Raw genomic sequence first — 25219 nt, forward strand, 5'->3', positions numbered from 1 at the left:
AACTACGGAGTCCGACATTAATTTAGCAAAGTTACACACCGACTCAACATTAATTTTAGTGACCTCCGATTGGCGTAATCGGGTGTCATTGCTGCCGACGTGAATAATAATTGTTCCATATATACGATTAGCCTTAGCCAGCAGCTTCAGATTTGACTGTTTGACTGATTTGATTTTTCACGTTCCTGACTATGGAATTGCCAATTATCAGAGTCGGTTTCTCAGCGGGTGTGTCGCTGAGCGGGGAAAATCTATTAGAAACGTGAACAGGCAGGTGATGAGCCGTGGGCTTCTGCTTAGGAGTACGTTTCCGTCGGACCGTTGCCCAGGCTAATTCTCCGGGCTGCTCCGGAGCTGCCCTTGGACCACTAACACACCCTGAGTTCGATGGCTCCACACCAGCTAACGGGGCTAGGCTAGCTGGCTTTTGTTCGAAGGTGCGGAGCCGCGCTTCCAAATCAGTGATCCTCGCCTGCAAGGCTAACAGAACCTTACACTTATTACAGGTATCATTATCGCTAAAGGAGGCAGAGGAATAACTAAACATGTGGCACACCGAGCAAGAAAGAGAGAGAGGGGGAGAGGCCATGTTAGCTAAGCTAACTAGCTAGCTAAGCTAACCGGTAGATTAACGAGCGCTAAGTCAGGAAATAGCAATAAATACCGGTCAAAATAGAAAGGTACTTGACTAGTACCGGAATGTAGCAGTTAATGAATTGTTTATAGTTTAGTTAGTTTTTAGGTGTGTTAACCTATAGCTAGTCTGTTGCTAGTCTCTAGACGAACTATGCAACACACACAACACGATACGCTTGCAAGACAAAAGTGATTCGCTTACCCGGAGAGCAACACCAACAGGGGGGCGATCCTCAACAAGAATCAAACTTCAGGCTTAGCCTGCTTTTTGCTAGCCCCTAACAATTTTTCACTCATTCCATCTTTCTGCTGGTTGTTGTTTTTAGCAGCAACATTGACAGTCTGCACCAGTGTTAATTTCGTTTAAGTATTTTCGTTATAATTTTCGTCAACGACAAGACGACACTGACGAAAACGAGACGTTAACTAAATAAAGTGATGACGACTAAAACTAAATAAAAATATATTGACATTTTCGTTGACTAATAACCGAAACCGAAAATGTGAGGGACGTTTTTAGAAAAGATCCAATCAGAATTAATCTTAGACACAGGCACATTTGAAAACTAACTGATCCAGCTAGTGACGCGGGATGCGCGAGTACACGACATCATCTTGCATAGCCTACACTGGGTTTGTGTTTGACTTAAACTATAATGAAATGGCAACAGCTGGGAGAAAAAGAGAAGATATATGGGTCAGGTTCACGTTTGATGCAATGGCATTACTGCTAAATACAGTTTTTCTCTTAAATATTTTGGAGTTGCTCTTTTGCTTTATGGAATGAAAAATGTCATATGCAGGTTATAAACAATGCATATCTAATTTTTGGTCTTTTATGGAAAGGCCATATTCCATATATATTTAATGAACTTGTTTTTCATTTAATTTTAGAATATTTTGTAAATTACAATAGTTTAACTAAATTACACTTAAATTAAACCCAATATATTTTAGTCGACTAAATCTACAGTATAATTAGTCGACTAAAATCTTACTCTATTTAGTCGACTAAAACTAAAACAAAGCAGATGACTAAAATATGACTAAAACTCAAGTCAAACTCTATTCAAAAGACTATGACTAAAACTAAATTAAAATCTGCTGTCAAAATTAACACTGGTCTGCACTTTGCTGCATTTTGTTCACTGAAACTGCAGCAGTCCTTCTTGAAGCAGATAAGTGTTATCTAGATGCACTGGATAAATGAGAACTAAAGAATCTCTACGTAGTTCACACAGCGAGAGACTGTAAAACTTGGAAAAGTCATTTCTAACAATGACCAACAAAGTAGCTTCTTGGTAATACCTTTCAACAAAGACTTTATTGTTTCTGGAAAACTTCAGTGAAATATATACCTGGATATAAATATCTGAAATTACACATACAGACCAGTGTGTTAGTTTTTATCCATGCACATATTCCCAGTGCCTTCAACAAGTCCTGATTTAATAGATTACACCACTCTGTAATTTTCTCAACAGATCACAGGTTTACACTGGCGAGCAAAATTATTTTTAAATCAACTCCAGGCTTCTGCTTAGTTAGTGGTTACCAACATTCAAAAAAAGTAAGACCTCAAACTAACACCGTCTAATTAAATACAGGGTTCCTTTACACTCACTGTGTTTGGGCAGTTCAGTCATGCTGAACATATCCAACAGGGCAAGAGGACAACTAAGACCAGATTTCCTTTAACAGCCTGTAGGATACTATGAATTTTACAAAAGAGGTTGAGCAAACTTTGTACTGGATCATTAGGACATTAAGTCTTTCAAGGTAGACACAGCTTATGTTATTCATAACAGAAGAGTCAAAACCAGCTCCAGATCCGCTCATTGACATTATTTCAATATACTCCCTGTATGCACATACCAAATTTTCCGGACTGTAAGTTGGTGTCTCCTCCTCCTCCTCTCTCAGGTTGTCTGAATGTCAACACTCGATGCAAACTGTGTTTCAGCTGCAGACTTTATTACCTGCAATTTGAAGTCAGTATAGCTCTTTGTTTGGAGCAGCATTTTCACTGGTGTTACATGAGGAGTTAAGAGTTTAGTGTGAACCTAAATGTTTTTACTTCTTTGGCAGGATAATGTTATTCAGTTAAGCCAACAGTGTCATCTAAGACTAGTGACTACTGGACAAAATGATTACAAATATACACATATAAGTCACTTTGCTGTATAAGCTGCAGGACAAGCCAGAGGAGTAAAAAAAGTGACTTATAGTCCAGAAAATACGGTACCTTGAAAAATGTATGCACAGTTATCACTGTTAGTTTCTCCCTGAAAAATTCAACATTTATTTTTAGAAAACTAACTTACCATTACATTTCAACAGCTCATCAAGTTTAGTGCTTAGCATGTTTGAGCAATCCCTTCTGAATGAAGTGTTTCAGGCCAAATTCAAAAGCTTCAGCCTACATCTTTTGTACAAGACAGTGAAGCAATAGAGCTAAGAAAAAAAGGGAAAAAATATATATAGGCCATTCCAACAATGGCTAGAGTGCCTCAGTGGTAATCATTAATATCCAGCATTGAATTTAAAAGAGTTCAGTCTCTTCCGATCCTTCTGAGCTTAAAGGTAGGGCCCGTCTCACCCCTTCTGTTGTGATGTCTCTTCCTCCAACATATTTTCCTTTTGTCTGTCTTGTCAATCTCTTTCTCTCTCTCTCTCTTCCTCTAGAGGATGGGTTTGTCTGTGCTCCCACATTTTCACTGCTCGATCCCACTGTGGACAAACAAAGTGTTGTTTATTTGTTGGTTTTCAATGTTAGCAACTGCTACTACCTTTCCATAGGACCAGGGTTGAGAATTAGACAGCCTCATTATGTAAAATAGTAATTTCCTATGGATTTCTTTTTTAAAAGTCTTCAATTTATCCTTAAGCCTTCATTGATCCTTTTAGCTAAAATAGGTTTGTGTGAGTGTAGATCTGTAATCAAGTTCTTGCCTCCTTACAGATGTTTGACACAACAAAAGGAACGATAAAGTATTTTGAATGAGCCACATACAGTGGAATCTAGCTTCTTCACATTTTGATGCTTTAAATTAATGAAAATGCCAACCTTCATGTTTTGGCATAACAGTGACAGAAAAAACAAAGCCAAGACAATACAAGAGACAAGTCTCTGTCTTTGAGTGGCCCATTCAATATCCAGACTTAAAAGCTCTCTGTGGAGAGACCTGAAGATCTTCACTTCTGCTTCCCTCCCAACCAAGAGGATCTCCCAGAAAGATAAACTGCCCAAATCCAGGTGTGCAAACCTTTACCCATGAAGACTCAAGACAGCTGCCAAAAGGTCTTTGATTTTACAGAATTAGTAGTGTTTGTGTTACAAGGTTTGTCACAGTCTGGCAACCTTAAAACTGAAAATGGCAGAAAAACCTGCCAGTACCCGCCACTTGACTACCAGTAACCACTGCAACAGAACAGGTGAAAAACATCTCTCAAGGAAAAGCAGGACAGACGTCAGCTCTCAAGGCATGTGTGTACCCCCCCCAAAAAAAACCCACAGGCTGTAAGCCTAATCAACCAAAATGCCAGCCAAGGAGAAAATCTGATAAAGCCTAACTTGTGCTTGGACTCATGGTGGGCATGGTGGGGGCAGATGAGAGACCCGTCTGTGTTTTGTGTCTTCTTGTTACTCAGAAACAACACACCCCAGTAAAACTGGCAGAATACTGCCAGCAGGAAAATTGCATGGTAAAATCTTCATCGGTGAACAACAAACCATAAATGACTTCATTCAAAGTATTTATATTATAGCTGCAGCACATTTCAGCTCTGCTGAAAAGGACCAATTCAGTGAGATGACCTCTGATTCCACTCTGAGACGGAGGTTTACAGCAGGTTTACGTCTCATCTCTGTGGCTTCACTGAAAACAAAGTACAGATCTTAGCTCAACATTGAGCATGACTTGAGAGTAACAGTATCAAGCCTGCAACCCTGTTCTGAAAAGATGTGCAGAGCAAAACAGGCTCATTGCAGCCACTAATGCAGTGATAAGACTCACAGATTGACTTGTTCATCCTGTTCTTGAGCTGTTTGTGGTTCTTGCCAAAGTGACAAAGTTAGGCTAACTGATAACACAACTGCACTTGTATTTTATCCATTCTGAACCTGATGCTATATATTTATTGAGAAGTTGATATTTCAATAAATTTGAAATGTTAAATTTGGCCTGAAGAAGGACTGAAGAAAAAAAATGCTACTTCCCACAACCCACCCATGTTTGGCAGAAATAAACCATTCCATTGATGAGTTATAGGTTAACTATAGCACACCCCAGTGTAAAATTTTAGAATTAGAGACATCATATATACACATATAATAATAACAATAATAATAATATATATACATACATGTGTAGTAACACATTGTGAATTTGGTTCAGAGCCATTGTCTCCCTAAGGTTTAAACTGAAGCATCACCTATAGCACCCTCTAGTGACAAAACTAAATCAAAGATTTTAAGCCTGCTCACAGGCAGCTCCTCCATCTTTTATGTAACCGTGGTTGCACTGAGACACTTACAATCCAATTACAGCATATGAAACCTGCTGACCCCAGCCACCCCAACAGCCACTAACAGGAGAATAGTAATGAATGAGAGGACTTCCCTCAGGTTCCCTCGGTCCCAGCAGACCTAATACGAAACTTGCAGAACGAGAATAGGTGTTCTTTGCACCTTTGATGTGAGCACACCTGATAACCTGCAGCACACTGAAGACACTGCAGCTATTGCACTCAGTTCAATCCAATTTTATTTGTATGGCACCAAATCACCAATAATGTGAATTTAATTCACTAAAGTCAATATCGTCAAATAGCTCGAGTGCTGTTGTATGTACTATAGCTTTTTTTCATCTATGAGTAAACAGTGCAGTTTCTTTACAGCTAAAAGTGAAGCTGGTGAAAAATTGCTCCAATTTCTATAAAGGTCCATATCCAACTGACCCACAGTAACCCTTTAACCCCATAGATACTAGCTACTACCCCATAGGATACTGCCGCTGCCTTCAAAACTCATTTAAAAATGTAGATTCTTTTCTATATGTTCCAGTTAAACTGTGTGCATCAAGTTGACTTACAGAGCTGCTGACAATGGTGTCCTCATATGGGTGCCAACTGACGTCCCTAACACAGGCATCATGGCCTGACAGTCTGGAGACCACGCAGCCTGTCAACACATCATAAACTGGAAACACAAACAGGTCAACCCATGCTGTTAGGCAGGGTTAACTAACTGGTGATTGAACGTTAAAAGCTGTACATATATTCACACGGGGACACTCACTGATGATTTTTCCAGTGGAGCAACCAGAGTAGATGAACCTCTGGCCAGTGCTGAACTCTGGGGAGAAACGGCAGCGGATGAGGGTGTGCAGAACGCCGTGACCTCTGTATGTCATCACCGAGGTGTCACCCGTCAGTTTGTGTCTCTTCAGAGCTTAAAAGGTACAACAGACCCAGGAGGTCAAATAAAACCAATACTGAAAAAAGAATGTCAATTGGTTTCATTATCTTAACTTTTCCTTTACTAATGCAGTCATGGGGGCAGTCATGGCCTAACAGATAGAGATCGAGAGACGGATAGAGAGTCAGACTTGTAACCCGAAAGTTGCGGGTTCGGGTTTCAGGACCAGTGGGGTGGAGTGAATAGCTAGCACTCTCTCCACCTTCAATATCTTACTTACCGCAGCAATGGCTGCCCACTGCTCCAGGTGTGTGTGCACTTTGAGTAATGCAATTTCCCCATTGTGGGACTAACAAGGGTAAATAACTTAATTTAAAGTATTCACATATCTGACTTCAGTTTGGTGCATTCTTGTACCTACAGCATATAAGGTTAATGAAACAGGCAATTAGTTTTTTCTTGCTTTCCATCTTTATTCACTGCTCACTCTTCTCCCCATGTGTGGTTTTAAAGCATGACATTAATTCTTCGTTCATAACTTAACTTTTTGTCCGTCATCTTCCCTTTCCTTTCCATCTTGACTCACTCACCAGCAGACAATCCTTTTCTCCTTGTTTATCACATTTCTCTTTACCTCTCTGTGGAACCTGCTGCCAGCGGTAATCCCAGTTTTGTTGCGTGACAGCCAGGCGAGAAGCTGCCAGCCCCTCTTTAGGCGAAAACTTCCGGATGTCCCAGAGCTTAATGGACTGGTCCTTGGAGTTGCTGATCAGATAGCGTGCATCACCCTGGCAGAGGTACAGCATAAGTGAAGAGGAACAAATTATAAATGAAAGCAAAACAAACCTCAGGATTACTCTGACCTAAAGACACATGTAGTGGATGTATTAAATTACACCATCTTTCTTCCCAGTTATCACTCAAATCTAATCTTGAAACTTGAAAGCACTTGGAGAAACACTAGCAGCATTCACCCACCTTGCTGTGGATAAAGGTGATGCCATCTCGGTGACCAGCCAATTGTCCCACAGGCTGTGGTCTGTCCTCCCGCAGTGTCCGTCTATCCCAGACTTTGCACAGGGCATCATCACTGCCTGAGAAAAGCAGCTGGGATGAGCTGTCAGCAAACGCCACCGCATTTACATCATCCTCATGGGCATCAATCTGACCAGAGACACACACAAAATAAAAGTCTGTTTTTCTGTTTCAGAAAACTGAAAGTGTTTAATATACATGCCTGTGTGAAAATGTTTTTGTGTGTGCGCAGTGTAAGATGTGACAGACAACATAAAAAGGACCAGATCAATAGGTAGTGTCTACACTACTTTTAATAGTGGAACACATATTTTGTTAATGTGTGTGGGACTGAGGTAGACAAACATGGCAGTTCAACAAAAAAGTCACAAACAATCGATGTGCTGAAATAACACGCCTTATCCAAGTTTCTGTGATACATCTCAATCTGACTTTACCATCTTATTTCAGCTGCAAAAACAATGTGTGAAAATGCAAAGTGACGAAGGTAGACTTGAACAACCAAGGGGAACACTGCAGAGGGTTGTCCTCTTCATTGTTATAAACGGAATCTTTATCTTCAGATAGTCCTCTTTCTCAAGGATAAGGCTATAGCCACCTTAGGCTTAGTCCATCCACCACTATGCTCCAACAGTTATTACTGATAACTGATATTACATATAGATGTGGTTCAGGCATTTATATCTTTCTTTAATTTTCTGATCTTTATCCACAGTTATCTTCAGGTGAGCACTTTTCTTTGTCTAATATTGTTCATGACCACATACATTACCATCAGCTGTTTGCTGTGTTTAATACTGATTAACAAATACGTAATGGAAGCATTAAAATCAGATAATCAGCTACCTTGACCATGGACTGATGGAGGTGGACAGATATGGAGTGAAAGCAAAAACAACTGTATAGACACCCACTGACCTTCAACGTTCGTTTATTCTGCTCAAGGTCAAAAACGTAAAGGCAGCCATCATTTGCTCTGAAGGTGATCAGAGAAACATAATAAATGGAATTGACATAAGTAGTTTAATGTGACAGATTATACTGGATTAAACATGGTTCACTGTAATGCAAAACATGTCTGTTCTTCAAAATCGTAGCATTGACGATGGCTATAAGGTTTTATTTCTTGCTTTTTTAAAACCTCCAAACTCAAATAAATGACAAAGATGACAGACATCCTGATTTCACTGCAGTCCCTTTACTGACACATAAAAATAAATTGCACTCACCCTCCCAGGATCTCTTTGCTATCTGTGGATGCAGCTAGCGAGAACACACAGAACCTCCTCTCATCCGGACTACAGACAACACACAGACACAAGCAAGTTTGGCAGCAACGTTACTGAATCGCTACATTCTCTACTGTCTTTAATTCCCCACCAGAAGGCTTAATGAAGGCACACATCAGGTGCTAGACAATGCCATTGTAAGTCTAAGGATAGGGCTTCATTGAAATATGAAAGGACACACCAAAAAGATGAATGGATGGATGCCAAGATAATGAAATCTGACAGTGGTAATGAGTTACTATGGATGAGATACTAACTTGAGGTCCAGTGCAGTGTGGTTTTCACTGTCTCCAGAGATACTGCATAAATGAACTGTGGGAAAGACAGAGAGAAATCATATATGAACAACACCACCTACTAATAGTCATGCAGGTAAACAATTGAAAGACCCATTTCTCTTTGCTACAGGCACAGCCAATGCCTGCCCTGCTCTCCAGTCTCCCATCATGCAAACAGACTGCAGTTACTAATGTGTGAATGGCTAAAAAAGACTGGTCCACTCTGACAGCTCTGACTGGTGCAACAACCAGCCAAACTCTCCTATCAGATTAAGCTAATTCTGCTGTTCTGTGAGTGGATATACTGTAAAGAATGCAGCCCAGGCATGGCTGGTGACTTTGCTTTTGCTGTGCACATCAACAGCTTGGACTTTGACACTAAAAAGCAATAGAGTGTCAAAGAAGCACATGTTACGTGGCCGTATGTATGTGGACACCACAGCTCGCCTTCTCACAGTATTTCTGTGCCAGGCAGCAGCAAACCGTAGCAATGAGGGAGTATAGCTAATAATCAGATTCCAGGTCTCATTCACTATTGCAAATAATCCTAATGACGCAGACCTGAACATTCACCCAAACTACAGTAACTACACTGGGTCCCATACATTGGGATGCCTGCAGACGCCTAAAAAAAGACATTGAAATTGCCAATAACTTGCACAGAGTATTTATGATTAATGGGGACAGATATTTCTTGGAGAGTGTCATCATTAAATTTTGTCAAGCACTTCTTAAGCTTGGCACTTAGTGTAGTTTTAAAATAATTGAAGATTTTCAGTTACATGGTCATGCTGTTGTAAAACGAAGCATCAGTGTTAACTGTTTCTCCTGTTCACAATGACTCACGTAACTGTGGGAACGTATAGTTGTGATAATGAGGGTGCTGCGAAAAACCTAAGGTGCACCTAAATAAAAAAGGTTAGCCTGGAGCCCCGTACTTATATGTAATAGCCTCTGTGCCACATTTCTCTGTTTGTTTTTTATGCATAGTGTGTAGATTTGCAATCTTGTTGTAAGGCACTTGCTTTGTACCTTACTGGTTTATAATATTCTCCCTCAAACAGTTACACTTGGTTTTTCATTAACTATTCTGTGATAACTCATAGACTCAATCCAATGCATCAAGCTGAGCCAAAGCAGATGAAGCACACAGGTCTTATGGGTAAAAACATTTAGCATGTTTTGAATCAGTTTGAGAGCTTAAATAACATATTCAACACCACTGTGCTTTGGGTAAGTCACAATGAACATGAATAATGAGGATGGTATTTGGGGCACCACTGTAATGATTGGCTCACTGCGTCATACAGCGTCTGACAGGATCCCTAGTCTTACTGTAGTCGGACCAGCTGGAGTAGAGTATATGGTGGGCATCAGGGGTGAAGCAGACATCCAACACACTCCAGCCCACATCTCGAGCCTTCACTGTGCGGCAAAGATTAAACCGCCCTCTGGTGGTGTCGTACAAACGAATGTTCTGATCTGTAGTGGCAAACCGCATTATATCAAATCACAGCCAGATTATGACAAGTCTGAAATTATTTACTGTCAATTAACATTTAAGTTAGGATTCATCTAGGCACCAGTTAAACACTTCTCTAACCAGCATTTGGATCCTATTTCAGCATTTAGCAACAGCAAAACAAAAGCTGACTAAGCTAACAATGGGCTGTTATCATGGCTGAATTTAGCTGGACTCATCTGCATGAAAGCAGGTTATATAAGCTAAATAACAAGTTACTATGGAGATTTATTCTTTGAAGCTAGCCTGACCTAAAGCAAGGCTAACATCCAGGCTGAGATTAATCCTATTGATTTATATGTTATATGATTTATACATCAGTTCAGAGAAATTCATATTTTTTACAGTCATTCCCTGCACATGATGCACATATGCTGCATCTTTTTAATTATCCTGCATTAAGGTACTACAGGTCATTCTTTTAAATTTGCACCTTGTTATTTTTATTGTAAAAACATTATTTATTTATATATTTATTATGCATGTCAGGCCTAGTGTTTAAGACTGCTCTGCCTGCTGCTGTCAGAGGTTTGATGATACATACAGTGGGTACGGAAAGTATTCAGACCCCTTTAAATTTTTCACTCTTTGTGTCATTGCAGCCATTTGCCAAAATCAAAAAAGTTCATTTTATTTCTCATTAATGTACACTCAGCACCCCATCTTGACAGAAAAAAACTGAAATGTAGAAATTTTTGCAAATTTATTAAAAAAGAAAAATTGAAATATCACATGGTCATAAGTATTCAGACCCTTTGCAGTGACACTCATATTTAACTCACATGCTGTCCATTTCTTCTGATCCTCCTTGAGATGGTTCTGCTCCTTCATTGGAGTCCAGCTGTGTTTAATTAAACTGATTGGACTTGATTAGGAAAGGCACACACCTGTCTATATAAGACCTTACAGCTCACAGTGCATGTCAGAGCAAATGAGAATCATGAGGTCGAAGGAACTGCCCAAGGAGCTCAGAGACAGAATTGTGGCAAGGCACAGATCTGGCCAAGGTTACAAAAGAATTTCTGCAGCACTCAAGGTTCCTAAGAGCACAGTGGCCTCCATAATCCTCAAATGGAAAAAGTTTAGGACGACCAGAACTCTTCCTAGACCTGGCCGTCCAGCCAAACTGTGCAATCGTGGGAGAAGAGCCTTGGTGAGAGAGATAAAGAAGAACCCAAAGATCACTGTGGCTGAGCTCCAGAGATGCTGTAGGGAAATGGGAGAAAGTTCCACAAAGTCAACTATCACTGCAGCCCTCCACCAGTCGGGGCTTTATGGCAGAGTGGCCCGACGGAAGCCTCTCCTCAGTGCAAGACATATGAAAACCTGAATAGAGTTTGCCAAAAAACACATGAAGGACTCCCAGACTATGAGAAATAAGATTCTCTGGTCTGATGAGACCAAGATTGAACTTTTTGGCGTTAATTCTAAGCGGTATGTGTGGAGAAAACCAGGCACTGCTCATCACCTGCCCAATACAATCCCTACAGTGAAACATGGCCTTGGTGGATCTGCAAGGAAGAATGGCAGAGGATCCCCAAATCCAGGTGTGAAAAACTTGTTGCATCATTCCCAAGAAGACTCATGGCTGTACTAGCTCAAAGGGTGCTTCTACTCAATACTGAGCACAGGGTCTGAATACTTATGACCATGTGATATTTCAGTTTTTCTTTTTTAATAAATTTGCAAAAATTTCTACATTTCTGTTTTTTTTCTGTCAAGATGGGGTGGTGAGTGTACATTAATGAGAAATAAAATGAACTTTTTTGATTTTGGCAAATGGCTGCAATGACACAAAGAGTGAAAAATTTAAAGGGGTCTGAATACTTTCCGTACCCACTGTATATCAGTTTGTGCAATGACCCTGATCTAGGATTTACCTTGGCAGGCAGAGAGGAACATGTTGCCGTCCTCACTGTACACTCCACAGAAGGCCTTTTGTTGGTATGTATGCTTTTGGGATACATAGTTTGGCAGGAAACTGTGCAACAAAACAAGGAACAGTATAAACTAACAAACATCAGTTTTGTAAAAATGTCTAGTGTACTGTGGAAGTTCATAAAAAACCTGCAGCAATCGGTCACAACATACAAGTTTGACTTTTAACCTAGACTGTTTTTGAACGACGTACTTGGTTCTTTCTGTGTAATTTGTTGAAAAATACTGTGAACAGCTTACTGTGTGCGGATACGACTGCACTCCCCATGAGAAAAACTGGAGCCTCTACACCTCCCTTGTTCTCTCTGGAAAAGCAAAGAATTTAGCAGAAATGAAAACATCAAGTTGGGCAGTGGCCTGTGGCAGCCGACAAGTGACCAAAGTAAATATTTGGAAAAAGCTTTGGATAAAAACTGGATAACAGAAAAAGAAGAGCTCATTTTAGGCCATCAGTTCCTCATAAACCTTGATGAAATCTAATCTAATATTAGTCTTGACACATTTTTGTGATAAAGATTTGCCACTGCTGGTTTTTAGTCTGTGTGTCTGTAGGCAGACCTCTGCTAACATGTGCGTGAAACTGTGTCTGCCTTTTAGGGCGGAGGAGGCGGTGGCCAGCAAGATCTGAGTTCGGATCTCACTTCGGTTCACTTCATCTGTGTCAGGCTGGGTGTCCACTTGCAAGACAACAAAAACAATAAGTCTCTGTATTAGTTATCACCTGACAATATACTTTCAGAACAGGTTACATACAGTACATTTTGATTCAGTTGCCTGTATTTCTGAGAACTGCTGGACTTCTCAACAATGATAAACTACTACTTCATTGACTAGTCAGTAAGTGTTTTTCCAATATCAAATGATACTGAAGGGGAGAGTGAGAATTCAGACAGTGATAAAGATACATGACTCACTATTGACTGTGAGTGTATTCATTGGATTTCAGGTGTTTTAGAGATTGATGTATTTTATATGTTTACTTAATGCCTAACACTATTTCAAAGCATTATTTACTTAATTTCCTCACATAAATACTATTTTGATTAAAAGTAAAGACAAAGAAATGACATTATTATAATATAATATGCATCTTTAATTGATATGATACATTTAAATGTCATGAATTTATTTTTGTTTGCAACTGAGTGCTGAGTGGATTCCAACTTCACACAAAGTACAACATCAGCAACACATGGCTATTTACTATTGGAAGACAGTGTTTATACCCTGACAGATATTTATTAGTCTGCTAATAAATGTGTGGTTGCTAAAACAACACTTTCTGCAGAAGCATGGTGATAATATCAGGTAGTCTGCACTTTATTTTCCTACCTTTCCAGACATTGGACATTGTCAAGAGGAGGTTACCTGGTGGGTTGTAGTGGTCTCCCAGCCGACCCTCCCAGGCTCCATCACTGTCCTCATCAGAGTCTGAGTATGACTGGATAAGCTGCAGCCCTGTGGCTCCACTCCCATGGACCAGTCTGACCTGGCCCCTGCACACAGCCATTAGATAACCAGTCAATTAAAAAAATAAATTCACATAACCAAGAACTTCAAACCAGAAGAGAAATCACATGCATACATAATTTAATTAGTCCCAGTGTTACGAGCCAACACAAAAAGGCTGCTGTACTCCAGGTTAACTACAGCCTGAGCACCTCCAGTGTGGCAGATGGAGGACCTGTAATTAATTTCAAGGTAAAATAATTCAACTGAGCAGAGAAGCAACAGCTCCAACTTCTTAATGTAAACTCTTCCAGATCCTGGTAATTTACTGTGCACTGAGCCTCCACATTTTATTTATAGTCAATGTTTTGACCACACCTGGTCTTTGACAAGGTAATCTAAATACTTCAGTCAGACAGCTTTACATGCTATCGCTGTGTGAAGCAGTATGCCTGGAGTGGGAGCAGATTAAAGAGAAGATGAACAGAACAGAAAACTTTGACGACAACTCGAGTGTCTGCATTAACGATGAAAACACCCAAACAGACATAAAGTACAAGAGCAAGGGTCTGAGGACTTTAGCTGTGTGGAGATACTTTGGACATTTAAAGTCCAACAAGAAGCAGAAGAGCATGCACTGCAAAACATAGATGCATAATTGACAATAATACACAAATGTTCCACTAAAAACAGCCAATACCACTCACCTTTTTACCATTTAAAGCAGTGCCTTCCTCTATAGCACATAAAGACGTTACAGTCCCAGACCCAAGCAAGTGTTGGTGGTCCCTTAAAACAAGAGTGACACTTGCTGCACAACAACATACAAAGTTTATTTATTTGGAACGGACCAAAGAATTTAGTTTTTGTTCTTGTGTAAAACGTGAAAGCTTTAATATTTTAGTAACAGTTTCAAGATTTGAGGATTAAGATTTAGTTTTATTTATTTGGAGTTGACCAAATTTAATCTGTTCTCCTGTAACACTTAAAGCTTATCACTGCTCAGAACAAAGATCTTAGTTTATTATATATAATTATTTACTTGAAATACAGTTGTTCTATGCCATGTTCACTAAAAAAGCAAACAAATAATACTTAAATCATAACTAACCTTATACAGTGGGTACGGAAAGTATTCAGACCCCTTTAAATTTTTCACTCTTTGTGTCATTGCAGCCATTTGCCAAAATCAAAAAAGTTCATTTTATTTCTCATTAATGTACACTCAGCACCCCATCTTGACAGAAAAAAACAGAAATGTAGAAATTTTTGCAAATTTATTAAAAAAGAAAAACTGAAATATCACATGGTCATAAGTATTCAGACCCTTTGCAGTGACACTCATATTTAACTCACATGCTGTCCATTTCTTCTGATCCTCCTTGAGATGGTTCTGCTCCTTCATTGGAGTCCAGCTGTGTTTAATTAAACTGATTGGACTTGATTAGGAAAGGCACACACCTGTCTATACAAGACCTTACAGCTCACAGTGCATGTCAGAGCAAATGAGAATCATGAGGTTGAAGGAACTGTCCAAGGAGCTCAGAGACAGAACTGTGGCAAGGCACAGATCTGGCCAAGGTTACAAAAGAATTTCTGCAGCACTCAAGGTTCCTAAGAGCACAGTGGCCTCCATAATCCTCAAATGGAAAAAGTTTGGGACGACCAGAACTCTTCCTAGACCTGGCCGTCCAGCCAAACTGAGCAATCGTGGGAGAAGAGCCTTGGTGAGAGAGGTAAATAAGAACCCAAAGATCACTGTGACTGAGCTCCAGAGATGCTGTAGGGAGATGGGAGAAAGTTCCACAAAGTCAACTATCACTGCAGCCCTCCACCAGTCGGGGCTTTATGGCAGAGTGGCCCGACGGAAGCCTCTCCTCAGTGCAAGACACATGAAAGCCCACATAGAGTTTGCCAAAAAACACATGAAGGACTCCCAGACTATGAGAAATAAAATTTTCTGGTCTGATGAGACCAAGATTGAACTTTTTGGTGTTAATTTTAAGCGGTATGTGTGGAGAAAACCAGGCACTGCTCATCACCTGCCCAATACAATCCCTACAGTGAAACATGGTGGTGGGAGCATCATGTTGTCGGGGTTTTTTTCAACTGCAGTGACAGGACGTCTGGTTGCAATTGAAGGAAAGATGAATGCGGCCAAGTACAGAGATATCCTGGAAGAAAACCTCTTCCAAGAGTGCTCAGGACCTCAGACTGGGCCGAAGGTTCACCTTTCAACAGGACAATGACCCTAAGCACACAGCTAAAATAACAAAGGAAGGGCTTCGGAACAACTCTGTGACCATTCTTGACTGGCCCAGCCCGAGCCCTGACCTACACCCAATTGAGCATCTCTGGAGAGACCTGAAAATGGCTGTCCACCAACGTTCACCATCCAACCTGACAGAACTGGAGAGGATCTGCAAGGAAGAATGGCAGAGGATCCCCAAATCCAGGTGTGAAAAAACTTGTTGCATCATTCCCAAGAAGACTCATGGCTGTACTAGCTCAAAAGGGTGCTTCTACTCAATACTGAGCACAGGGTCTGAATACTTATGACCATGTGATATTTCAGTTTTTCTTTTTTAATAAATTTGCACAAATTTCTACATTTCTGTTTTTTTTCTGTCAAGATGGGGTGCTGAGTGTACATTAATGAGAAATAAAATGAACTTTTTTGATTTTGGGAAACGGCTGCAATGACACAAAGAGTGAAAAATTTAAAGGGGTCTGAATACTTTCCGTACCCACTGTATCTTTAGATGTCATTTAGAAGTAAAAGCAAACCTTGAAGTTTGACTGAAATAGTGCTTTGGTTTATATTGATATATATAAATATTGACTGATACGAAAAACACTGTAATGATAAAATTTTTTACATACCGCCCATATCTGGCACCCACAGTCACTAAAGGTACATCAACATCAGTGAACAGAGACGATCTATTCCTCTTAAAACAAATACAGCCCATTAGGAAGGGCCGTGATCCTAAGTGACAACAGCTCCCTGTATGATGAAAGGCCACCAGGTAAACAGTGAACCCTTAAGTAGGTCTAAAGTGAAATTTACACAGCAATGTTTTTCAGCTTTGTAACAGCTTTTGACTCTGAGTTAGCTTGAAAGTGCCTTCACAGCTCCTAACCTGTATCGTACTGTGAATACACAACTCTGTAATTAACATTGTCAGCACTGAAGCAACAGCTGAAAGCACGTGAGCTGCAGGACAGGCATCCAGAAGTTCCCTAAGGTGCTGTTGAGCAGGGAGCGCAAGCTACCACTCAGCAAACACGATATGATCCAGATGTGCAGAATAATCTATTCAACATTATTAAGAAGATGTGAAACGGTGCTGATGTTAGTTTGTTCAGATGTGTTCAAACAGCAGTACTGTCTGTCCACAGGATGAATATGTACCACACTACACTGTCATTACTGCTGTCACATTACTACGTTGGTGTACTGTCATAGCTCTGCTAAAGGGGACACGTTGTGTTAAGCTGCAGGTTAAAGTCCGGTTTCTCTGTTGAGGCCTTCAATGAAATAGAGGTGCAGCTTCTCAGTAAAACTGCCCCAGGTCCGGATCCTCCCATCTGGTTACACACACCGTACACCACCAAACAACCAACTGGGCCAAGAAGACCAGAGTCCAGGTGCTATCACAACCCGGTCTCACCTCCTCAGCAGGTAGGCCAGCACTTCGGCCAGGTCCACGTCCTCCTCCGAAGCCGACTGCCTGTCTGACTGCTGCCTATCGGCCGTCCTGCGGGTCCGGTTCGGTTCTGTAGCTTCAGACCGCTCAGCTGGGTTGTCACTTGAGGAGCTCCGACCACCTGACATCCCAGAACTGGACTGAGAGCCCATAGACTGAACAGGTCTGGGGGGGATAACGATGCGAAGGTTGTGGACGGCACACCGTTAATGACGAAGGTAAAACTGACGGAGCGTCCTGCCAAAGACACGGACCAGTTATTGTGAGACTGATCCGAAGCACCTCCCGGTTCTGTTGAATTAGCTAACAATGCTAACGACTTAGCGTTACCAAACGAGCTGCATGTCGCAGTCCGACCTGAAGACCTGAACTTAAGACTTACTGACCACTAGACCTGACTGGACTTTAAAACGAAAAGACTTGTTGTTTAGGTTGTTTAGAACTGGATCAATCAAAAGCTTCGATAGTTTAGGATTTGATCAATCAGGGAAGGAGCGTCAAAGCTGCTCCGACCGTCGCCATGTTGTTTACAAAACTGTACACTCTGCGCACGCGCACTGTCAAGAGGTTTAATAAACATTATCGGTAAAACTTTACAGATATCTGTGTCAAGACGTTTAATAATCAGACAGTATCGGTGATAACTTTACAGATATCTGTGTCAAGACGTTTAATAATGAGACACTATCTGTGATAACTTTACATATATCTGTATAAAGACCTTTAATAATCAGACACTATCTGTGATAACTTTATAGATATCTGTGTCAAGACGTTTAATAATGAGACACTATCTGTGATAACTTTACAGATATCTGTATAAAGACCTTTAATAATCAGACACTATCTGTGATAACTTTATAGATATCTGTGTCAAGACGTTTAATAATCAGACACTATCTGTGATAACTTTACAGATATCTGTATAAAGACCTTGAATAATCAGACACTATCTGTGATAACTTTATAGATATCTGTGTCAAGACGTTTAATAATCAGACACTATCTGTGATAACTTTACAGATATCTGTGTCAAGACGTTTAATAATCAGACACTATCTGTGATAACTTTACAGACATTTGTGTCAAGACGTTTAATAATCAAACATCTGCAATAATTGTAAAGATATCTGTGGCAACGTGTTTAATAATCAAACACTATTCGTAAAAACTTTACAGATATCGGTGGCAAAAGTTTAATCATAAAACACTATCGGTAATAACTTTACAAATCTCTCTGGCAAGACGTTTAATAATCAAGCACTATCTGTGATAACTTTACAGATATCTGTGGTAAGACGTTTAATAATCAGACACTATCTGTGATAACTTTACAGATATCTGTGTCAAAACGTTTAATAATCAAACATCTGCGATAACTTTAAAGATATCTGTGGCAAGACGTTTAATAATCAAACATTATCGGTAATAACTTTACAGATATCTGTGTCAAGATGTTTAATAATCAATCATTATCCGTAATAACTTTACAGATATCTGTGGTAAGACGTTTAATAATCAGACACTATCTGTGATAACTTTACAGATATCTGTGTCAAAACGTTTAATAATCAAACATCTGCGATAACTTTAAAGATATCTGTGGCAAGACGTTTAATAATCAAACATTATCGGTAATAACTTTACAGATATCTGTGTCAAGATGTTTAATAATCAAACATTATCCGTAATAACTTTACAGATATCTGTGGCAAAACGTTTAATCATCAAACACTATCGGTAATAACTTTACAAATCTCTCTGGAAAGACATTTAATCAACAAACAGATTTGACTTCAATATATCGTTTGACATCGTTAACAAGAACTATGACAAGATTAAGAAACCAAGAGGAGATGGAAAAGCTCTCATCTATTGAAACAGGCACCAGCACGCTTGTAGGTCTTCTAACAAAATATCTGAGATAATATGTCATATTAAGCAACAAAATACCCACAGATATCTGTGGCAAGTCGTTTAATCAGCAAACAGATTATCGGTAACAACTTTACAGATATCTGTGGCAAGCCGTTTAATCGACCAACAGATTATTGGTAATAACTTTACAGATATGTAATAATCAAACTAAAGAGAGGTGGCTCTAAAGGTAACAGGACAGGACCGAGGTCACATGGACACAGACACCTCAACTCTTAAGCACCATCAGTGGCAACGAGACAGGACACACTACACAGCAGTGCACAAAATATCTTTCTGATAGTGTTAGGTAAATTCTTTAACAAATAGACTCAGAGGATGAACTTCGGTAAGATTATATAGAAGTTTTACTTGCAAGGAGTAACAGTCACACAGCACCTTGGTACAGCATGAGGATCACTGGCTCTTAGCTGGGCAGCACTTCATTTTAATACTATGATACAAACAGTCATGTGATAAAGGAAGAAAGAGGAGGCAGTTTCCCATGAAACTGAAAAACATCTGGGTTTCGATACTAAGTGTCTTATCAGAAAGTGAAGGTCAAACTGACCTTAGGAAGAGACAAGAGGTAACGCCCTACTCAGTGTTTTTGACTTACATTAAAGTAAAGTGGATTAACAAACCTGAGCGTAACATTTTAATTTCTCTAACACATCCCTCCTGTTTATGCTTAGCATAACTACTATGTGAAAATGTTTAGCAGATAATTAATGATTATTATTCTGGTAAAACATACAGAAAGATGAGAATTATTACTATTATAGGAAAAACAGTAACATCATAAATCATAACTATGATTAAACAAACAAGATCACAATCACAAATCTAAAATGATTAGCATGCTAAAATATAACTTGTAGAAGTGAGAAATAAATGTCATAACTTTCTGTCTTTATGGGCAAACAGTCATCACAACATCATTTCCTGGAATTTTCAATGTTGGAGTCATTTGTGCCTTACAGTTCAGAAGTTAAGACAAATTTATCATAGTCAGTAAAAGACACAGTCAGGTCTTCCTTCATTGGCTCTGGAGGAGTTTCAGGGTCCTGGTCATCCTGTGTAATGGATTGATACATTTGTTTGTTATTGCTGTATCAATAAGGCGTTAGCAAAGGCCTCTAATACATGAATGCAACAGCAACCACAGGTAACCAAAATAGCAGTCATCACAGCCATTGAGATGAGTATGGACTGGATCAGACCGCTCCATTTACCAAACATTCCCTCCAGCCAAGAAGTGAAGGGGTTGTCAATACCAGCATTCTCAGTGAGCTCCTCAGAAAAGGCTTGGAGTCCTTGTAAAGCTCGAGTGACAGATCCATCTGGGGAAGTGTTGTTCGGAATAAAGTTACAACAGGTAGATCCAAACATTTTACAAACACCTCCCTCCTTAGCCAGTAACATGTCTAATGCCATCCGGTTCTGCCAGGTCATAAGACTAGTTTTAGCTAACTGCTCTGCTAAGCCTCTAACAGCATCTTTAGTGTAGTTAATGAATCTCTGCTGGTTATAATACAAATAATTCATCCAATCAACATTTTTATTAATGGTTGACCACCAAAACAGGAAAGATTCAAACCCTGCTGCAACTTGGTTTCTAGCTTTGTACTTGTCGGGAACTCCTCTGGGCACTCCGATGGCATCAATATATACTCTTATCAAAACTGCTGCAGTGTCTCTTTTCACATGGTGTGGGTTGTCTAGGGAAGAACCAGACAGAGGTAACACATAAAATGGCATCACCAATTGTATAAGGGCACAGGTTCCCTGCCAATCAGGTGGGAGCACTGGTCTCAATTGGTTTCCCCCACAACACCACCACAGGTCAGCACGTGCAGTAGCATGGTCTGTGAACCAGGAAGGGTCATAGCCTGCCCCAGGAGTGGTCACATTGGTGGTAGAGTTGCACCAGTGGAGATCAGCAACCTTTCTCCCTGAAGTGGAATTTCTCAAAAACAGGTATAATTAGTACTATAAGGCGTAAAGAAAGGTATAGTAACAACAGGAGCAGGTGGCATCAAATAATGCAAAGACATTGTTTACTGGCTGGAGGGCAGGTGGAAGCAAACAGCTGCCTGTTGGATCATTGTGTGGATTGAGTCTTATCAGTGTAACCTACATATGTTAGTGACATAAATATACTTGTCTGCTCATGTTAGCTGTTCCTGTCACACATTACCACAGTTAACTACTTTACAAAAATCAAACTGGACAGTTTGAGTCTCATTGGCCCAAAAGATAAAAGTGGGCACATCATTAGCTCTCTTTGTCCTAGGTTTGGTTTTGGTGTTGTTCATTGCATTACCTGGCTGTAGCAATTCCTTCTCAAGGGAGGAAAAGATACCAGGTCTTATCTCAGTGGAGTGAGTAGCATTCTCCGGCTGTTGCAAACCCTTCTCAAAGAGAAACAAAATCAGCATAACTGTGGTCAGCGATATGACAGTCAATATGCTTATTGTCAGTGTCACCCCACAAAATAGTCTAAAGGGGTGCCAGGGTCGATATATTGGACCTTCCATGGCAAAATGTACTTCTGAGCAGTCTTCTCCCCAGGTCACTCTACTCCTCACTCACCTAATTCCCCTGGGTGTGGTTGGTTTCGTCACTGGTTTGAGACGAGTGGTCCCTATTGGTTCCACCCCCCTTTGTAGCCAGACTTCACCACAGGTTAGTTGGAGTTTAGAGTGAGTCCCTGCTGGTTTGACATAATTACTCAGACAGTACTTTTACCTCTTTACAGTGTGTTAAATGAATCCAGGAAGGTCTTTCAACAATTCTCACAACCATGAGTATATACTGCAGTACTTGGTAAGGTCCTTCCCAGCACAGAGAAAACCAATACTTTCTCTTGATCATTTTTACAAAGACCCAGTCTCCTGGTTTCACTCTAGAGTCAGGTTCAGGCCTAGGACCCTCCTGTTGTGCATTAATACAGCATTTACAACATTTTTATTATTCAACATTTTTGCCATATATTCGGCAATGATCACAGTCATGTGAGCATCCTCCTTAATGAATGGTTTTAACTGAGGAAGATGATAACACTGCAGTAAGATGTTTAATTACCTGGTTTACAAAATATGTACCATTATTAGAATAGATTTTCTCTGGAATTCCAAATCTGGGAATAATAGTAGTTGTCAGTGTTTTAGCTACTGTTAGTGCATCAGGATGCTTTGCTGGAAACACTTCAAGTCTATTTAGTTAATGATTCAATGATCACTAAATAGTATTTCTTTCCCTCACAGTTATTTAATTCCATCCATGCAAATGTGTTGAAAAGATATTCGGATAGTGGAAACTTTCCACTATTTCTTGTCACAGTCTGTCCCTGTGGGTTATTTTTGCACATATTTCACATTGTTAATTTTTTTTTTTTTTTTTGAGTAGTTTGTAAAACCATATGTTGTAAACACTATGTTTACTAATCTACCATCCCTCCTGCTGACGTATGCACATTAGCATGCGTCAGTGCAGCTGCATGTCTAAATAAACTTTTAGGTAACACTACTTTTCATCTTTACATTTTCAAACGTTATTGTCATTAATTTACACTCTTTTCTCTTTGTTTTTGTTGTTACCCATGAGTCTTTTCATTTCTAAGCTACACTGTTCAATGGTCTTTAAATATCTGCTCATCGGGATGTTCAACTGTAACTGTAGCTTGTAAAGGCAGTGGTTTCTGTGCTACTGATTTAGCAACTTTGTCAGCGTTACAATTACCAAAAGTAATCATGTCTATTCCTCACATTTGTGTCGAACTTACAATTAGCAACTTCTTTAGCCAGCTGCACAGCATCTAACAGCTGTAAAATGAAGTCTTTGTATGTGATGGTCTTACCAGATGATGTGATCATTCCTCTGTTCTTCCACTGCTGAGGAAACACATGTACAGTTGAAAATCCATAATTGCTGTCAGTGTAGATATTAACTACTTTTACTTCTCATAATTTACAAGCTTCTGTCAAGGTAATAAGTCCCTCAGCCTGCAATGATAAATGAGATGGTAGTGATTCAGCTTTAAAAAATCTTTAAGGGTTACAACAGTATCTCCTGTAGAATTAGATCAGTATGATTTCTTTTTTTTTTTCTTTTTTTTTTTTTTTTACAAGATCCATCTACAAACATTGTCATTTCAGCATCTTTATAAGGTGTGTCAGTTTGGTCAACCCTGGGCAACACTCTATTCTCAGTTTCAGCAATACAATCGTGGCTCACCATCCTCAGCTATAGGCATTAATGTAGCAGAATTAAAAGTTGTACATCGTTCAATTGTGAGATGTGGCTGTGAAAGCAATGTAGTCATGCAGGACAGATGTTTAGCTGGTGACATGTATGCTAATCTTGTTTTGCAACAACAGGACAGAGACTGCATGTGGAATCTTTAGTGTCAGAGGATGGAACAACATGATGTTTGCTGAAGCTTGGACTGTCATGGAGGCTGCAATAACAGCTTGAATACACACAGGCATTGCTATTGGAACCAATTGGTTAGAATAATAAGCAATAGGCCTGTTTTGTCAGTACTGAAGTCATGTGAAGATTTTTACAATCAACAGTTTGCATAAAACAGTTTTCATAGTTAGGCAGTCCTAAAACAGAGGTGCTGGTCAGGGTCTTTTTAAGACCATCAAAGGCGTTTTTCTGCAATTTCAGTCATTTTATTTTATCATAAGTTGCTATAGGTGTGTCATAAATCAATTCCAACAATGGACTAGACAACTCTGAATACTTTGGTATCCATGCTCTGCAGAAGTTTGTCATACTTAAGAAAAACATCATCTGTCTTTTAGTTTGTAGTTTTGGTACTTTAAGTATAGCTTCTTTTCTGTCTGAGTCTAGAGCTCTAGGTATCACTGCTGTATTTACAGCTTGTAAGTCCTGCACCATCCTCCAGCCAATGGATGGGGCAGCCTTTTTAACAGGAAACAATGGTGTGTTGCATGGTGAATCTGGACACTCTCTGATAATGCCTGATTTTAGTAATGAGTCAAATACTGGTTTAATTCCTTCAACAGCCTCAGGTTTTGTGGATATTGTCTTTAAAAGGGCCTGAAGGTACCTTTTGGTGTTATTTTAACTGGTTCTACTCCTTTGATCTTCCCTACATCTGCTCAAGATGTTAGCTTCAGTCAGATGTGTGTCTCGTATCTCTTTATTCTGTTCAGTGTGTGTATTTTGCATCTGACCGTTTTTTTTGCTGTCTAGTCATGCTCCTCCCTCCTGGTGCTCAGGGCGTGTCTTTCTCTGTGGGCAGCTCTTGACCCAGTGTCCTGCTTTTCCACAGACGTAGCAGTAGTCATGCTGTCTGCCAGGTCTCTGGCCACCACCTCGTCCCCGCCCCCTGCCCCGGCCATCAAGCCATAGCTTGTCCCCCTGAAAATAACACTCAGAAACCATTTCATTATCATAGTCAGTGAAAAACACTTCAGCTGTTTTTCTAACTTTCTTCTGTGCTTTTGCTCTTTTTTGGAGAACAGTGGCCACAATCACAGCATATTTTTTTGTATCTGTTAGGGCACAGGTTTGCCAACCAATCTGATGCTTTCGAATAAAACCTGAAATTTCAGGTTTGAACCCATTAAAGAAGGCATTTCTTAACTGCTGTGCATAAGGCCCATCCCCATTTTCTGCAGCACTTTCAGGTACCAATATTCCACTATGAGTGTTAAATAGCTCTTTCAGTCTGTTAAAATAAGTCAGCACTCTCTCACTATCTTCTGCATAAGGAGATTGAGGCCAAGGCACAGGATCAGAAGGAGCTGTGGGAGGAACTATTGCTCCACCGACAGCACCCTCTTCTCCCTGGGCGTACGGAGGAAGCTAAGCCAGTGGTGGATTATTAGGATGAGGAGGTGGTCTACAGCATGACATTGTTTGTTCATCTGTAAATTCAACAGTTTGCACTAAATACAATGTTGGTGAAGAGGCTTTTACCTGTTTTTTTATTTGCTTCTGTCTCTTTTCTCCTTCCTTTCTCTCTCTCCCTCTCTGTCCACTCTAAC

The 25219-nt window shown here is 40.0% G+C and overlaps 1 protein-coding gene across 4 annotated transcripts; it reads right to left on the reverse strand.

Moving 5' to 3' along the window:
* Positions 1–1941: 1941 nt before the first annotated feature.
* dcaf11 (ddb1 and cul4 associated factor 11) lies at positions 1942–17807 on the reverse strand. Of its 4 annotated transcripts, XM_026305733.1 has the most exons (16): positions 17241–17349; positions 14274–14377; positions 13703–13801; positions 13486–13613; positions 12676–12794; positions 12358–12422; positions 12060–12160; positions 9993–10139; positions 8637–8691; positions 8320–8388; positions 8009–8066; positions 7034–7219; positions 6690–6843; positions 5936–6088; positions 5730–5836; positions 1942–3366 (listed from the first exon to the last, which is right to left on the reverse strand). In XM_026305733.1, coding segments are annotated over exons 3-16 (1422 nt in total). In that variant the 5' UTR covers positions 13705–13801; positions 14274–14377; positions 17241–17349; the 3' UTR covers positions 1942–3288. The 4 variants fall into 4 exon arrangements, with proteins under 4 accessions (XP_026161518.1, XP_026161519.1, XP_026161517.1 ...); XM_026305734.1 differs by lacking the exon at positions 14274–14377 and having other exon boundaries at positions 17241–17360; XM_026305732.1 differs by lacking the exon at positions 13703–13801.
* Between the last annotated feature and the right edge of the window lie 7412 nt (positions 17808–25219).

Source organism: Mastacembelus armatus, unplaced genomic scaffold (assembly GCF_900324485.2).
Source record: "Mastacembelus armatus unplaced genomic scaffold, fMasArm1.2, whole genome shotgun sequence".
Taxonomy (NCBI): domain Eukaryota; kingdom Metazoa; phylum Chordata; class Actinopteri; order Synbranchiformes; family Mastacembelidae; genus Mastacembelus; species Mastacembelus armatus.

Excerpts from the sequence above, each read along its gene's own strand:
- dcaf11 (XM_026305731.1), bottom strand. The coding sequence starts at position 17,428 with ATGGGCTCTCAGTCCAGTTCTGGGATGTCAGGTGGTCGGAGCTCCTCA. Across the intron at positions 13,614-17,240 it reads CTGGCCTACCTGCTGAGGAG|GGGCCAGGTCAGACTGGTCC; the intron begins GTGAGACCGGGT and ends GGCTGTGTGCAG. Across the intron at positions 6,844-7,033 it reads TCACCTTTATCCACAGCAAG|GGTGATGCACGCTATCTGAT; the intron begins GTGGGTGAATGC and ends TACCTCTGCCAG.